Source organism: Pomacea canaliculata, linkage group LG3, assembly GCF_003073045.1.
Source record: "Pomacea canaliculata isolate SZHN2017 linkage group LG3, ASM307304v1, whole genome shotgun sequence".
Lineage (NCBI taxonomy): Eukaryota > Metazoa > Mollusca > Gastropoda > Architaenioglossa > Ampullariidae > Pomacea > Pomacea canaliculata.
Window position 1 is genome coordinate 40,701,618 of NC_037592.1, and position 16,630 is coordinate 40,718,247.

At 41.0% G+C, this 16,630-nt stretch overlaps 3 protein-coding genes across 3 annotated transcripts in view; 2 read left to right on the forward strand and 1 right to left on the reverse strand.

The window, feature by feature from the left end:
* The window catches only part of LOC112560803 (GTPase IMAP family member 7-like), a 31,228-nt gene extending 25,016 nt beyond the window's left edge, over positions 1-6,212 (forward strand). The window contains exon 5 of the mRNA XM_025232864.1: positions 3,345-6,212. Coding sequence (XP_025088649.1) covers positions 3,345-3,998 — 654 coding nt within the window. The 3' untranslated portion in view covers positions 3,999-6,212. The remainder of the gene's footprint in view (positions 1-3,344) is intronic.
* Positions 6,213-6,377: 165 nt separating this feature from the next.
* On the reverse strand, positions 6,378-11,325 carry LOC112560800 (immune-associated nucleotide-binding protein 9-like). The gene is made up of 5 exons (XM_025232859.1): positions 11,225-11,325; positions 9,781-10,148; positions 9,136-9,540; positions 8,550-8,713; positions 6,378-8,162 (listed from the first exon to the last, which is right to left on the reverse strand). Exons 2-5 carry the CDS (start codon positions 9,986-9,988, stop codon positions 7,149-7,151), a joined length of 1,791 nt encoding a protein of 596 aa, XP_025088644.1. The 5' UTR covers positions 9,989-10,148; positions 11,225-11,325; the 3' UTR covers positions 6,378-7,148.
* Positions 11,326-11,355: 30 nt separating this feature from the next.
* LOC112560801 (immune-associated nucleotide-binding protein 9-like) lies at positions 11,356-15,920 on the forward strand. Its single transcript, XM_025232861.1, has 5 exons — positions 11,356-11,490; positions 12,700-12,978; positions 13,464-13,715; positions 13,958-14,175; positions 14,476-15,920. Exons 1-5 carry the CDS (start codon positions 11,475-11,477, stop codon positions 15,379-15,381), a joined length of 1,671 nt encoding a protein of 556 aa, XP_025088646.1. The 5' UTR covers positions 11,356-11,474; the 3' UTR covers positions 15,382-15,920.
* The last annotated feature ends 710 nt before the right edge of the window (positions 15,921-16,630 follow it).

Genomic DNA, 16,630 nt, shown 5'->3' on the forward strand with positions numbered 1-16,630 from the left:
GCTACTAGAAGCTAAATATAGACATCGGCAATTCCCGTTTGTCGCAACCTGCGCTATTTTTAAGTTGAAGTCACAAAGCAAGTTTACAAGCTGCCATGGCTCTGTCACAAGGTGTGTATAGTGTTTGATGTCACTATCTTTTATGTATTAACTATGGTGAGAATATAGTGCATAATTATTCTTAAACATCTAATCCTCAAGCAAACACTTCAGCTTGTCACGAAAGAGTGGGGGTAGGGCTGTAGTGTGTGTTTGCACATCTGTTTTTGATCTAGAAATGACGTAACTTCTCTCTAGAAATTACGTCATTTACGCGGGTGCGGATGGGAGCTTAGGCTTGTGTTGGCTGTGAGGCGTGATTGGTTGTGGTGTGTCATGTGGTGTGACTGGCCAATAGAACGTATGTAGCCACAGAAAGATCTGGACGACAAACTGCGGCTTTTACGCTAAAACTTCTAGGGAGAAGACATCAGTGATTCTCAAGTCTTCGCTAGAACATGTCCTTCCATCAAGCTTCAGGCAAAAAAAAAACACTGAGAAAAAAGGACATCACCCTAGAAAGTGAATTAAGCCACACAGTCGTACCGGTGCGTGTGGAAGAGCAACTTCGTCCGACCTGATAACCACGTAATGGGCAAGTCGCTCTGGACACCGGGATCGGTGCTGTGTTCCATGCGAAGTTCGTCAGGCCTACTGGCGACCGTTCGAGGTGCACCTTCCTCGTGCTCCTCTCGTCGCATACCGGTCAACAGAACACCGAAGTCTCAGAACAATATTTCTTCTGCGGCGCGACGAGAGACTTCTCCATACGGCGCTAGCCATTGGGCAGTACAAGTGACAGTTGTGTGTGTGTCCTGCAGGGACTAGAACTCCACACAGCAAAAGCTTGAACTGAGCTAAGTGGCGTGTGCATGAGAATAGTACGAGAAGAGTGTTTGTGCAGTGTGTGAGCGTGACAGTTAATTTTAATGATAGATGTGACTCACTAGCTATCTAGATTAGGATTAGGGAGTGTAGATTATGTAAACGGGATAACCTAAGGAACTAGCTGAGTAGGGAAACAACTCAATTGCAAATTTACCTGTTCATGTATATTCCCTTTTTGTCATTTGGTAATAATAATAAACGTTCTTTTTAATACACTAAATTGCCTCGTGTTGTCATTGCGGTTATGTGTGCTTGGAGGCTCGAACTAATTAAAATTGTTAATTAATAAGCAATTTAGTATGATAGCACGCGATAAATGTCGACGTGATTTGGTGGGGGTCTTGACGGTGTGTTGAACCGGTGACAGAAATCATACCCCCTACCAAATCTATGGACTCCTGCCCCAGAGTTTACGATAGTGAAGGTTTGAATATTGTCTTAGTTCTGTATTATTTATAATTGCAACACAATCTTATGACACGATTAAGAATAAGGTAAACCTGTAGCTGGTGTCTGTCATGCACTATATATATATAGTATAACATTAAAGAAGCGATAAATAGAAGTCTAGTATTCCTCAATAACATGAACATTCTCAAATGTATGTTACTATTACACAGTATTGTCTTTGTATCTGTACAGATAGATTTTTTCAAAGGCACCCGCAATATATTTCCTTGTTTTTTAAGATTTGTCATCAAAGTTTCTGTTTCTATTTAAAGGTTCAGTTTTCGGGGGCTTTGTTGCCTCCGAATAAGAAGCAGATTCAGCTACTTTTTTAACCGACACTTATTTTGAAGAACTTATTTTGCAACAGAAACCTAATCCCATATTTTATTTCCTCATTTCATTTTATAAAACTTTTTATCGTTAAAATGCATTTTAACGTTTTACAAAATGCATACTGCGATACCTTTGCAAATATGTCATTTTATATGCATATATTTTCTCGTCCTTGTCTCAAACTCACCTGTACAATGTGAGGCAAGGAAGGAGAGAGAAAAAGGAGAAAGGAGGAAGAGGAGGAAGAAAAGTGAGAAAGAAGGAAAGCAAGGATAATGGGATGTGATCCTGCTTGAGTGATACACAGCAGTTAGTTATCATTAACGATACACAACATTAGGTCATCTAGAATGATACACACCACTAGGTCATCATGAATGATATGATGATGATGAAGGAGACTTATAACGCGCAAAATCCGAATCCTTGGGAAACGCTCAATGCGCCGAAATGTTACAGAAAAGTACACCAATAAAACATTAGCAGCTGCAGAAAACCAAAAGGAAAGTTAAAATCAAACGATCGGACGGCTAAAAAAGGACCACAGTTGTGAGCGAACGATCTGCTGCTGCAAAGCGCATGACCACTACTCACAACACAGGACCACAAATCAGAAAAAGGAAAAAAATGTGTTTGCATGGGCAAAAATGAAGGGTTAGATCATCAGGTATATACATATATGTATGATACATAGCAGGTCATCTGGAATGGTGTAAAGCACTAGGTCATGATGGAGGATACAAGTTGATGAGTGTGTGTATATATATATACAAAACAGAGCACACCGGACAAGTCAAAGTCCCTCTTTATTATGAGCGGAACTGGTCACCGGACACTGGTCCAAGAAAGAGTTTCTCTTCAATTTCTTGTGCTAATCCTATTTAGAGCTAGTCTTTATGATTCAGTCCAGCGCACGATGTCAGTCTCTTACAAATCTTAGTGTTTTACAAAGGTCTGCTTACTTTATTTCCAAAGGTGAATCTTTCCGCTTTCTGCTGGTGGGCAAAACAGGGGCCGGCAAGAGTACAACAGGAAACACGATTCCGAAACCAGCTTTGACTTGGTGACAGACTTGTGCCAGTTGCAGAGAAGTCAACGCAGTGGGGCGAACATTGAGGTAAGCTATAGTGGCGAGAGTCAAGCGAGGTCCACAGACGGCTGGACAAAATTGAGGGTTGGATGGATTTCATAGTCTGTCTATAATATTCATAGTACTTGTGCCACTTTTTGTTCAGGATAATTTTGATTTTGTTTTCAGATCCTTGATTTTCCCGGTCTGTTTGATACTCGCAAAGGTCACGAGGCAGTAGCCACCGCCATTGTCAAGTCTGTGGCCGGCATGAATCCGGGTCCTCACGCTATTCTCTACGTCATCAGGATCGGCCGTTACACGGAAGAGGAGGAGGGCGTGTACAATCGTCTGCTGGAGCTTTTCGACAAGGACCTGGCAAGATACACCATCGTCGTCTTCACCGGAGGAGACAGCATTAAAAGCGGAAAAAAACATGGAAGACATGCTAGCAAATGCACCCGAAAGCCTGAAAAGGATGTTAAGAGCCTGCCAGAACAGGTATGTCGTCTTCAACAACATGGTGTCTGACAAACAGCCCCAGGTAGATCTTCTACTGCAGAAGGTGCGAGAACTAGTGGCTGCTAATGGCGGAAAGCCTTACACTTGCCCCAAGTACTTCCACATCGGGGAAGCCATGGAGGAAGAGGTCAGGAAAAAGATGGCGAAGGTTGAGAAGCAGCACCTTCAGAGCAAGCAGTATGTCCAAGAACTTGAAGCCAATGCGAAACAAGCCGAAGAAGCCGTGGCGAGAGAGAAGGAAGAGTTTGAAAAGAAAGAACAAGCCCGACAGAAAGAAATGAAGGAACTGGAAGCACAGAGGACAGCACAGCTGGAGAGTCTCAAACATCAGCTGGAGCAGCAACAGATGAGTGAGGAGAGGAGACGGCAAAAAACAGAAGCATTCTTGAAGAAACTTGAGGAAGACAGGCGGCAACAGATGAGAGAGATGGAAGAAGAAAGAAAATGGGAGCAAGAGAACCTTAACGGGAAGGAAGAAGAAATGAACACAATGATAGAAAGCAGGATGGAAGAGGAGAGGAAACTTCGAGAAGAAATGGCGCGAGCTCACGACGAGGAGATGACTGCGCTGAGGGAAAGGATCGTAGACGGACAAGAACCTTCTTTCTTGGACTATGTGATGACACCTTTTGTACAGCTTATCGAAGGCGTGTGTACTTTGATGACAGAACTGGCTTCTGATTTCGGTGGTGACTAATGCGATTCTATTTTTCTTTGTTTTGTTTTTTGTTTTGTTGTGTTTTTTGTCTTTTCTTTTTCATTTTTGTTTGTTTTGTTTGGTTGTTGTTTTAAATATATTTCTATATTGACACTGGAACCAGAATTTCAGTGTGATTTACTTTTTCATTTTTTTTTGGTAATTGACATAGTTTTTTTGCATATGAATGTGCTACATACTTTTCCATGTTTAAATTGCGATTGGAACTAATAAAGTTGGTTATAATCATTGTTGCACATACATTTATATGCAGGACAATTTGCTGCAGATGTAGATGAGGATTTAGTGTATAGCTGCAGATGTAATTAATGTAGAGAACATGAACGTCTTTTCGGACTCAGAATCACTCTCGTTTTTGAATAACTTGTTAAGGCAAGTTTTTAACTCTCAGTCACATTCTAAATTCAACTGGAGCTAACTCAGGAGCATCTTTCCAAGACTTATGTCTTGAAAATTACAGATTTATGGAAAAGAAATTATAATAGATATTTTGTATAATATACCATGTACAGATTGAAAAATATTAAGACGCAAATCTCATGATGCTAAGAAGAATGGATGCTGTAAGATTCCACGTACAAAGAGTTATTTCTAAATATACCCGTTACACTAATAAACTTTATGTGAAGCTTGTTTTCACCTACTTATCTCTATGATCATTATTTAATCTTAGTTCTATTTTATTGTTCTCAGTTTTCTAATTTCATTATCACTGAAATGCGTTTAAAAATACGAAAAATAAATAAATAATCTAATATTAAATAAAAGTCAGTTTCCTTGACGGTTTTCGTTATTTTCCCTCAGATTATTGATTTAAAAATTAAATTTGAGTTAAATCATTTTAGTTATTTGCTTTACGAACAGTAACAAACTGTGCAATGGCACGTCAAGATTGCCACAAGACTGTTAAGGTCATGCAGTAGCTAATGTTTTTTTTTCAATGAACATGAAATTAGCCACTGATAATAGAAGGCGTCGTTCACTTTGTCACTCTCATAAAGGGACATAAGCTGTCTCTTAGCTTCAAGCGCGGGTCATCTCCCTTCACTTCACTTACAAATTTTTTTTCTGGTATGGACAAGCTATTCTCCTAAAAATAAAAATTTGTCACGACTTATTTGTTACAGAAAAGTACTGGATATCAGTCCGAAAAAAATAAAGTAGCAAGGGAAGTGAGGACATTTAATAGGACTTGAACCAACACTATTGTTATCCATGTCTAGGTATGTGTTGAGAGCAGATACACTATATCTAGTAATATTATTACTCTGAAAGAATAAAGTGATTTAGTTCCCCTCGAAGATACAAGCTGTTTTCAGACTTGATCTCCTACACTGTAAAGTTAAACTTATCCCCAAGACGAAGAATTTCAGCACAAAGTCAGTCGTTTGCATGACTTTACAGAAATTTACTCTAAAAAGAATTTAGAACTGACAAAGGAGATCTTCACAAAATAACAAAAGAAAGAGATGAAGAAGAGAGGGGAAAAAAATAGAGAAAATAAAAAAGAGAGAATATAACAGCATCCTTTACAGGTGTGCAGCAGGCGGTGTGTCAAAGGTTATCATTATTCTAGGAGTACGCAGATCGTCGTCGTTTCTAAAAATAGCTGAGTTCTCGAGAAACTCTTATTTCCTGCTCCGCTGAATTCTTGAGAAGTCAAAAGAGCCTGAAGTGTGTTTGGTCCTATTTAAATCGGCTCAGACCTTACGATAAAAACAGATCACCAACAGTGCACACTGCCGTTAGGTTAGTACCTACACTAAAATATAAACAACGGTACAAATTAGATACTCGTTGTAGTATGGATAGACGGACGGATGGGGATAGATTGATGGATGGTAGATGCAGTTCAAACAATGATAGAAAGGGGTGAGCTGATTTCTTGTCAAACTGGACATAGGTGTCTAAATCTAAGCTATAAGCTGACAGTTCCGTAGAGACATTTTAAAGCCAACTTTAAAACAGAAATATGTAGGCCTTTTGAAGTCAGAGTTTTAAAGATGAGTCACAAGGCCTTTCGAGTAACCAGTTACTCAACTCATTACACAAAATCACTAAAGGCGCCCTGACAAGTCTGCAAGAAAACTTTAAATAATTAAACATAATAAAGTAAAAGGCATAAATTCTCACCATCTCTTAGCCAAAGGTGTACTGAACAAAACTTGTTCACTGTTTGTAGGACACAATTTGGGAGATGGAGCCAAACCTCATCTTATCTTCCTCAATATCACCATGCTGTTGATGAGCAGCAGCTGGTGTTCTTATGCCTAACCTTCTGTAGTCGGGTATATCTACCACCAGGTTAAGCTTTCGGAGGTCAACACATCGAACATTTTTAAATCCGAATTTATTTCATTATCTTCATAGTTTCTTTTATTTTGTCTTGTGTAAACCTTTTCCAAACCAGAAGTTCCCGTATGTAAGCGACCTTACTGATGTCATTTGAACAAGTTCTTCCAAATTCATGCACAGTTCTTCCCCTTTACGATTTAATGTAATCTTTATCACAGCTTTTTAAGTACAACGCTGCCCTCTGTATAACTAAATTAAATTAAATTTAAATTAAATGTTAAATGAAAATTACTTGATTTTTCGTATTTTGTTTACTCTGTCAGACTCTGTTAGGGTCACTGTCACAGTAGTATTGCAATGTTGTGTAGCGATTCAAAATAAAACACCGTTAATGATATATTTAAATCTAAAAACTTCTGTCAAAATAGTATTAATGTATATTCTGTCATGCAGCCGTGGTTCTATGCGTTGAAAGTATTCACTTATTAAATGTAAAAATCAACCAAGAAAATATAACATAAGTATATTACAGTAATGTATCATAAAAAGCTTAAGGAAATCTTAAAAGGGACATAATCTAACAGTCCCAAACATCTTTTCAACGACGACAGAAATGAATAAAAGTAGAGACTTCATCAGTTACCATATTAATAAACATATTTCTGGCACATTTCATTTATCCAGAAAAAGCATCGTATCATCTTTCTATAGTCATATTATATTTGTAATCAACCAGTGCGGTGAGCAAACTAAAGTGCTGCAGAATTAGCCAAACGTTTAAGCAAATCCTGATTAAAAAAAACTAAGAAAGAAACAAAAAACTGCAACACTACTTCAAAAAAATGAAGCGATTCCGTCAATCACCATGTTCACGAAGTTGTTCACGCCGCTTTTAATTTTGTCTACGAAACTTGGTTCTTTATTGTCTGCGATTCTGTCCTTTAGTCTTCTCATCTCCATTTCGTGGGCTCTCATCCTTTCTTCTTGCTGTTTCCTCTGCTCCTCAATCATCTTTGACATCGCCTCTTGCATTTCTTTCTCTTTCTTTTGGAGCCTCTTTTGCTCCCGTTTTCTGTCTTCTTCCATCTGTCTCATCTGTTCTCGTTTTTCTTCTTCAAGTTTCCTCAGGAATGCTTCTGTCTCCTGCCTTCTCTTCTCCTCACTCATCTGTTGTTGCTCCAGCTGCTGTTTCAGACTCTCAAACTGCGCCCTCCTCATCTCCTCCTCTTCCTTCATCTCCTGCTTTCGGGCTTCTTCTCTCTTCTTAAGGTCTTCCTTCTCTCTCGCCACAGCCTCTTTCGCCTGTTCTGTTTTGATCTCAAGCTCCTGGACAAACCGCTTCTTCTTGAGGTCCTGCTTCTCCACCTCCGCCACTCTTCGAGCCACTTCCTCCTCCATTCCTTCGCCGACCTGCATGTACTTGGGACAGCTATAAGGTGCACCGCCGTTTTCAGCAACCATTTCTCGAACTTTCTGTAGAAACAAGTCCACCTGAGGCTGCTTGTTGGCCGCCATGTTGTTGAATACAACGTACCTGTTCCTGAAGGCCTTAAGAAGCTTTCTCAAGTTTTCCGGTGCCTTCGCGATCTTCTCCTCGATGGACGCACCTGTGCGCAGAAGGTCATCTCCTCCAGTGAAGACCACCATGGAGTAGTTCTGTAACTGTTGGTCAAACAGTGCAGTGAGTCGGTTGTACACACCCTCGTCTTCCTTCGTAAACCGTCCGATCTTGATGACGTACAGGAAAGCGTGAGGACCCGGATGCATGCAGGCCACAGCCTGGACAATGGCGGTGGAGATCACCTCGTGGGTGTTACGGGTGTCGAACAGACCTGGCGAGTCCATGATCTGTCATGAATAATAATGACACCTTACATTTAATTTAAGGCTCATTTCAATCCGAGTAATCACCGAAGGTCGTGTGTGCGTGTGTTTGAGAGAGACACACACAAATCTTTATCTTTATTTATAAGAAAAAATAGAATAAGCAAAGTTATACATTTTAACTGCTAGCTCTTGGTCTGAAAGAAGACTCATAGAAGCACCACTAGTCCCACAGAGTGGAGGGGACTCTTAAGCTCTGTAATTAGGATCACAACTTCTGTTTTCTGACGACTGGGTGCTATATGATTTATTTCAGAGAGGACACTAGTAACAGCAGCAGCAGCTGTGATGTATCAATGATTATTTGTGGTAATTACTAACAGTCTGAGTGGTCATTCCCTGTCTAATTACCTCAATCATCACTCCATTGCGAGTGCTGCGCTTGAGCTGACAGTCTCCGGTGACGGAGTCAAACCTGATGTCGGAGGTGAAATGGTTGTCCCCGAGGATGGTGTTGCCCGTGGTACTTTTACCTGCTCCAGTTTTGCCCACCAGCAGGAAGCGAAAAGTCTCACCTGCACATATAGGTAGTGCACCTATATTTAAACAATATGTGATGTGAACACTGTATGTGATGTTTGTCATTTCAACACAGAACACATGCAAAAACAATATTATTTTGACAATATTATTGTCAACACAGATTATTTGTCGCATTAAGCAAACTATTTTCATGATCTTTTGCACTAGCTTAAATATTTGCAAGTCGAAGCAGATATGTTTAACCTAATGAACCGATTGTAAAATATGTTTATCCTAAGACGCAGACCAATACTTAAAATCTGTATATTTTCTCCCAATAACTTATGTTTAATATTTAATTTATCTATGGGGAAAGCTTTACACCATCTGCATCAGATCGGTTAGCTCACTTGTTCAAAGTAAAAGTCTCTTCATAAAATATTTGCAAACCATCTGAAGTACTGATTGGCCTCACCTCCAAACCCTTGTCTGTCCCATGGCGATGCGGTGTGAACCTGTTGTCTGTAGTCTGCTTGAGGTGCCGAGGTCTTCACTCCAGCCTGTGGCTCAGGGTACGGGTACCTGTCGCTACCTGCATGTAGTTCTTTCTGTGGTCTAATGTAGGTGTGGGCAGGCGCTGATGCCCCTTGGTACTGTTCTCGCTGCACCACTTGGTAACCATGGTAACCTTGCGTCACGTGCTGTTCACTGGGGAACTGTGGTTGAGGATGCCAGTCATCGACTGTCTGGGATGGCCTCTCTGCTGCCATCTCTTCTGGTCTCCATGGAAATGACTCTCTTTGTTGCCTTTGTGGACTTACAGTGGGTACATTTCCCTCCAGGGATCCGTCATTTCCTGTCTGCCGGCCGGGACCAGCATCTGAATCATTACAAATGTTTCACTAAACTTACAGTGAAATTAATTTTTAAATTGTAATAATGAACTAAAGCAGCTGTCTCAAACTACATTGACCAATTTAATTCTAAACTTTAGAAATGTTATGTCCTTCTTAAAACAATGTGTCTGCACATAACAGTGTTAGGTACAGGGAGTGTCTGTAAAGGGTTGCTCTACTTAAATTATCATTATCAAGTTACTGCCCTTTGCCCTCCACCATACCTCGCGTGGTAAACACCTGGAATTCTTCAGGACGGCAACCAACCAGATTTTCTTGTTCACGTCTGCCAGGTGCTACAGGTGCAAAGGCAGGTGCAAAGGCAGGTGCGGGGGCAGGTGAGGGGGCAGGAGCTGGGCAGGTGAGGGGGCAGGAGCTGGGGCAGCAGTCTCCCCTGTCAGTTTTTTCACAGCTTCTTTCAGTGCCAGACATTGGGCCAGTGGCAACAGCCGGGGTCCCTGGAAGGCTTTGTCAATCTCATCCGGTGTCAGACGACTCAACATCCGCATGGAGGTGAAGCCCTCGTCCTTGAGGAACCTGAGGGTCTGTGGCGTGACGTCAGAGCTCTCCGCCCACGCCTCCAGCACCTTGTCTGTCAGACATATCACGTGATTATCAGGGGAAACTTGTCTTTCGTTCGTGTAACCTTTTGTAAGTACTAATGTGATAGAAAGAAGTTTAAAAGGAACGATAGAAATGAGATAATACACCAGAATGAACAACAATATGTAAGAGGATGGAGCTCCTGAGTACTGTGTAATATAAATCTTCAGCCTCATTTCTTATCCTTATTACAGCTCTCACTAATACTTCTTCTAATGTTGAGTATTGTAAATAAATTTATGTGTAATCACCAAACAGATTTCACAAGCAAACTGCACGTGCACACAATGTCTGTCTGTCACACCTACAGGTCATGATAATGACATAGACTGTGGACTCTTTAAATATCTCGTCCCGACATCAGATGTTTCATCTGTCAGTAGAGCTAAATATGGGAATTCCCTTGACGTAGAATATTCTACACAATCCACTCACACACCTGGTTATAAGATTATCGATGAATTCTTCGTGCTTCTTTAAGATATTCACACACACACACGAAAGCACAGAACACGCGTACACACGTGTGTATATATAAATACCATTTGTATGTATAAATGTAAAAAAGCGCTTTACAAGTAAAGCTGAATTATTAGAAATGGAAATCCAAAATTGATAAACATTATTCTAATAAATTTAATAACAAAATATTTAGTTGCTAAAGGTTATTTTGATCTTCGCCTCCTCAGTAATTGATATTTTCATGACTTTTCTGAAAACATAGAACACGATATGATGTCAGCGGTCTAAGTCCTTCTACCAACTGTAGTAGTTGTTGGCAGACTTCCATTATCCACGTCACACGACCCAACAGTTTCCAGAATCGTGTGTGGTTCACCTTCATCATTGTGTGGCAGGCGGTCAACGGTGTCATCCAGATAACGACAACGATAACGATAACGAGATCTTTAGTCCTGTATCACCAGCCAAATGTTTGAACATACACACTTGTATCTACAATGACAGTCTCGCTTGTTACTGACGAGTCTCACTGTAGAAAAAGTCACAAAATAAACAAACAACTTCTGTATAACTTAGCCTGAGGCTACAGTACAACTGACTTACCGTCCTTGTCTTCCATGACTTCGACCAAGCAGCGACTTGCCAACAGTCTGCGATGTCTTCGTCTTGGTGATCAGGTCATCTGCCACACTACTGGGAGTAGTCTGCTGTAACAGAAGGATTCTACTCATGGTATACAAAACTCTTTCTCCGGAAACGCTACTAGAAGCTAAATATAGACATCGGCAATTCCCGTTTCTCCAAAACTGCGCTATTTTTAAGTTGAAGTCACAAAGCAAGTTTACAAGCTGCCATGGCTCTGTCACAAGGTGTGTATAGTGTTTGATGTCACTATCTTTTATGTATTAACTATGGTGAGAATATAGTGCATAATTATTCTTAATCATATATAATTATTCTAATTTTTAAGCAATCACTTTTGCGGTTTGCTAATTTCTTTCATTGATTCATGTGGCTGTGGTTAGAAAACAAGGTTGATGAACTCGCTGATGTATGAGTACCTGTACATATCTACAGGTGAAAACTGTTTTATTCATTTTATCAGAAATGAAACTGATCAGATAGAGTCGGTACAACAAACACACACAAAAAAATGTAGATATGTATCCTCTCCAGAGTGATTTTTATACCTCGACGGTAGATTAGTGTGGACCTTGCGATTTAGTGATAATCTAATTCATTTACCTCGATATAGTGTAGACCTCGCTGTTTTATGTGACCTGCTATCTCTCTAGTTCTCTCTCTCGCTCTCTCCCATAAACACACACAAACACACACGCACACAAATAAACACATCCTAGAGAGTGAGTACGCGCACACATACACTTATACGCATAGAGATGCACAACAACACGATTCCTTTATGAATATTTTCATGCATTTTCAGGAAACTCATAGACACACCGCCAAATAAATAAAAAGTACGGAAAGTAACAGTAAACACTAACATAGATAGCGGTAAAGTGCAGTGGATTGAAGCAGACGGAATACCAATGCGCAGTTTGAACTACAGGTGAAAATACAGCTCGGGTGTAGATATTTTCTGGTATTTTCACTAAGATACAGACCCTGGTCGATGCTTCTTTAGCTTTACTAGGGAAAATTAACATGAATATTACCTGTACTGCTGCATGGATAGGAGGCAGACCAGCATCGAGCAGCAGAAAAATCGTTTTTGTTGACGTACTTTCCTAATGTTACAAGCGACAACAATGTCTGACCTGAAATTCTCTTCTTATCAGAAAAGAGAGCGACTTCTTGAAAAATTGTGTATCGTGTCCAAAAGTTTGTGTTCTATTACTCCCATCTAGGTCAGTTCATCATCATTCTTTAATTAAAGGATGAAAAGTAAATGAAAGTTCAGGAACAGTTGTAGAAGTCTACTAAACAAAATGAAAATAACAAATGTATTCAAAAATATTACTTTTCTAAGAAAGCCAACACTGAGTGTCTAACATTTACTTGCCACTGATGTCCTGAAAGACAATATAACTTTGCTGAATGTTGGTCTTCATCAGACGATGAGCTGCGGGAGTGGGCCCGTGTCAAGGGAATTACGACTCGGACACTAAAGGTGCTCGCCGTGCAGGGCGTGAGCTCTGTTCAGGATTTGATCCACCTGGACATCGGCATCCTGGAGCTGTCCGAGCTGCTACCCCGGGGACAGTGCCGGCTCCTGCGGCAATCTGTGGACGAATTAACAACGGAAAGTGAAGAACATCTTTTCCCGTCCAACTCTCCAAATCACTCTTACCGTCCAGACACCTCACCTTCCTCACGTCTTTCATATCCCGATGGTAAGAAGACATCAAGATTAAGCAAACAAAAGGTTCAGCTCTCATTCCACAGCAATCATAACTTTAGTGTACAAGCCACTCAAATATTCTCACACCCCTTTCTTGTTTTGCACACGTCACTAAGAAAACTTCTAAACTCTGATTGGATGTCGCCATAGGACACCGATTTAAACGAAAGACCCTCGTTTAAGACAGATTCGATTCATGGAACTGTAAACTTAGTACATATTATTTTGTTTATTTAGTAGTTAATGAGATACAAATTTCATTTCTTGTTATGACCGAGTTCATATCAAGAAAGGTTTTTCTATTTTTAGTCTTAGTTACTCCACTGAGACATAAGTTTAGTTTATTCCATTTTACTCCTCGGGGAGCATAGAACCGCAACAACAAAGACTTAAAGATAGGCAATACATCAAATTCCAGATATAATAAGCGCGATTCACAACCGCCAATCTTTGGAACTAAGTGTGTTTTCCTTCCAGATCGTTCAATCGACACGTGGGGTTCATCGAACAGTCTGTCCCCCAGAACACTCCGTCTCTTGAGGCTGCAGGGAATAGACAATGTCGACGAGCTGTATTCTCTCAGCCCCGATGATGTCAATCTGCTGGCTGTGGGCGCAGGCTTCTGGGAGGATGAACAGATGGGGAAACTGCAGCGAGCGATCCGACAGCTGCAAGTGGGCGAGGAAGGACCGAGAGATCGGTTCCAGAGTATTCCATTTGGGGACAGAGGTATGTCAGAACACGCACCATTATTATTATTTTTTGTATAGGTCAATTTCTTACAACGAGTAACAGCAGTTGTAAAAAATGAATAACGTAAAATATCTTTCCTACCAGTTCTTTATAAGATAAAAGAAAGGACACAGGTTTCAAAAATAAATTATTCATATTAGTTCACAGAGTAGACAGAGTGCCACTGCCTCACAATATTAATTTACTTGTATTTGACTGTGAACATTAATACTTTACAGACCATCATGGATGGCAGAATCCCTGTCTCAATGACAGTCTGCGAGGCTCGGCAAGTAACAGTCTGCGATTCTTCCTGGTGGGCAAGACTGGCTGTGGCAAGAGCACAACCGGAAACACTATTCTGGGACAGGAACTCTTTCATAATGAAGTCTGCTTTAGCTCGGTGACCAGCAGGTGCGCACATCAGAGGATCGAACGCAATGGTGTTGTCATCGAGGTAATCAACGTATGGCAGACACTGACTTGGACTGCTTTGCTTTCACTGATAACAATGATTGAAACACCATCATCCACTTTATCGGCTCTATAGTCATTTATCTGTCTTACTTTACTGTGCATTCTACAGTCGTGCCATATTATCATAATTAGAGCAATCAGGTTTAGCAATCATGGTTGACAGAGAAGTCATGTGTCGGGTATAGACGCTCTAACCACCCGACTGTCGGCTGCCCCCATCGTCTTTCAGACTTTTTGTTTATTGAACAACCAGTTTCATTATGATCGTGTTGTCTTACAGATCACCGACTCCCCAGGACTCTGTGACACAAAGAGATCACCAGAAGATGTCGCTGCGGAAGTTGTTCAGGCTGTGGCATGCATGCATCCGGGTCCCACGGCCATTTTATACGTCATTGCGATTGGTCGCTACACGGAGGAAGACCAGGGTGTGTACGAAAGGGTCAAAAGTCTGTTGGACGACAGGGTCACTCAGTACATCATCATCATTTTCACGCGAGGTGACGACTTGGCTCGACAGGGGAAGACCATCCAGGCGGTCCTCGACACTGCACCGGACAACCTGCGGACTGCACTGAATGAGTGCGGCCAGCGCTACCTGGTGTTCGACAACACCACTGAGGACAAACAACCTCAGGTGGACCGTCTGCTGCAGATGGTGAGCAGACTGAGGGAGGCGCATGGCGGCAAACCCTACACATGCCCCAAGTACGGAGAGGTCGGCGAGAAGATCGAGAAGGAACTTGAGAGAAGACTGCAGAAGGTGGAGGAAGCGGAGCTTAAGAAGAAGAAATATGTGAAAGAACTGGAGGACAAAACGAGCAGAGCGAGAGAAGAAGCGGAAAAAGAAAAGAAAAAGTTCGAGAAAATGGAGGCTGAAAGAGAAAAAATGATGAAAAAAGCAGAAAAAGAAAGAGAAAGAAAAATGGCCGAGTTGCAAAAAATAATTAACGAGCAGAAACTCGGAGCAGAGAGACAGAGGGAGGAAGAGAGAAAACTGCGGGATAGGATGAAACAGGAGCGGGAAGAGTTCCGGAGACAAATGGAGGAAGACAGGAGAAGAGAATTAGAGTTGATTGAGAAACGAAACGAAGAAACACAAAGGCTGCTCAACCAAAAGGAGTCAGCTTTGACTCCGAGCGGGATGCGAACCGCAGACTTCTGGAGATGCAAGAGAAGGAGCTGAGGAGCCTGAAGGACAAGGTGGCCAGTGTGTCTGCCAAAGACACAGGTGGTTGTAGTATTCTGTAAGTCTTCTGTGTAGAGGGAAAAATATCTACACACCACCTTCATCAACTAGCGAGTGTTATCTTTGACAGTGGTTACCTTTGCGTCTGATACTTCTCAGATAATCACTTAGTTTTTGTGTTTAAAAAATTCTGACAGACACAACTACAGATGTCGACAACAAAAAAGAAAAAAGAATGAATAACAGTAGGCTTAGCTGATCAGATGAAAATTAAACCAGACTGAAAGAAAGGTAGAGTAAAACCCAAGGTGTACCGAGCTTTAATACCTTACTTGCAGTAGTCTCCCCTGAGCAACAAAAGTAATTCATGAGTTCACTAATACAAGAGCACATAAGAGGACGACTTTCAAACTATCGTTTACTTCTTTCCGGAAAAAATTGTAAGACTTAACCCACTCAAACGTGTATGTGTGAATTAGTAGTTTTTAAGAATTGGGGAATTGGGATTTGAGAAAATAAAGTCTTATTGGCTTATATTTGTATCTCGTGATTGTTTTTTTTTGTTTTTTAACCTACAGGAAAGGTTTACTAACGAAGTGTTTAACTTTTTATCTATGCTTTAAATTAATATAATTACGCTTCTACTGAAAGAGATTCAAAAGTCTGAAAATCTTTGAAACAACTCCGGAATGATTCAGAATCACCTTTGACCTGGTCTTTATGGTCGTTGACGCTGTCGGTGGCTTTATTTTTACCTGCTGTGTGTACCTGCGCAATGAAAGGTGGGACGAGAATTTAACTCTCTGCCTCTCTCTCTCACACACACACACATCAGTGGCATAGGAACCACTCAGTAAAGATACCTAGAGGCAAGAATGTGAACGTCGTTCGCTGTAAGATCACATGTCAGATACAAATGTTAGTCGAGTTACAACCAGTGTCGATGTCTGAGCTTAGTCACCCTCCACTCAATCTTATTCACGTGGCTATGACAGAGCTTCTGAGGTTTTGTACCTTGGTTACAAAAACTAACATGTTTTATAATGTTTTATAACTTTTGTTGCTGTCTCCGCGTCAACCACGGATTCTCTCCCCTCTCTCTCCTTCGGACTGCATGAGTCATTGTCGTCGGTCTTGTTTGGAAGCCAGTTGTGATAAACAATAAGTGTTTTCCGAAAGTACTTACAGGGACCCTTTAGACATCAGTCAGTCGGAAGCTGGGTTACATTCATTAGAAACATTAAAA

What these genes read in the sequence shown, in the direction of transcription:
- LOC112560801 (XM_025232861.1), top strand. An exon ending in ACGTCTTTCATATCCCGATG is followed by an intron (nt 12,979 to 13,463) that starts GTAAGAAGACAT and finishes TTTTCCTTCCAG; the next exon opens with ATCGTTCAATCGACACGTGG. An exon ending in TATTCCATTTGGGGACAGAG is followed by an intron (nt 13,716 to 13,957) that starts GTATGTCAGAAC and finishes AATACTTTACAG; the next exon opens with ACCATCATGGATGGCAGAAT.
- LOC112560800 (XM_025232859.1), bottom strand. Translation starts at nt 9,988, where the DNA reads ATGTCTGGCACTGAAAGAAGCTGTGAAAAAACTGACAGGGGAGACTGC. An exon ending in CCAGGTGTTTACCACGCGAG is followed by an intron (nt 9,541 to 9,780) that starts GTATGGTGGAGG and finishes GTAATGATTCAG; the next exon opens with ATGCTGGTCCCGGCCGGCAG. An exon ending in GCAATGGAGTGATGATTGAG is followed by an intron (nt 8,163 to 8,549) that starts GTAATTAGACAG and finishes TATTCATGACAG; the next exon opens with ATCATGGACTCGCCAGGTCT.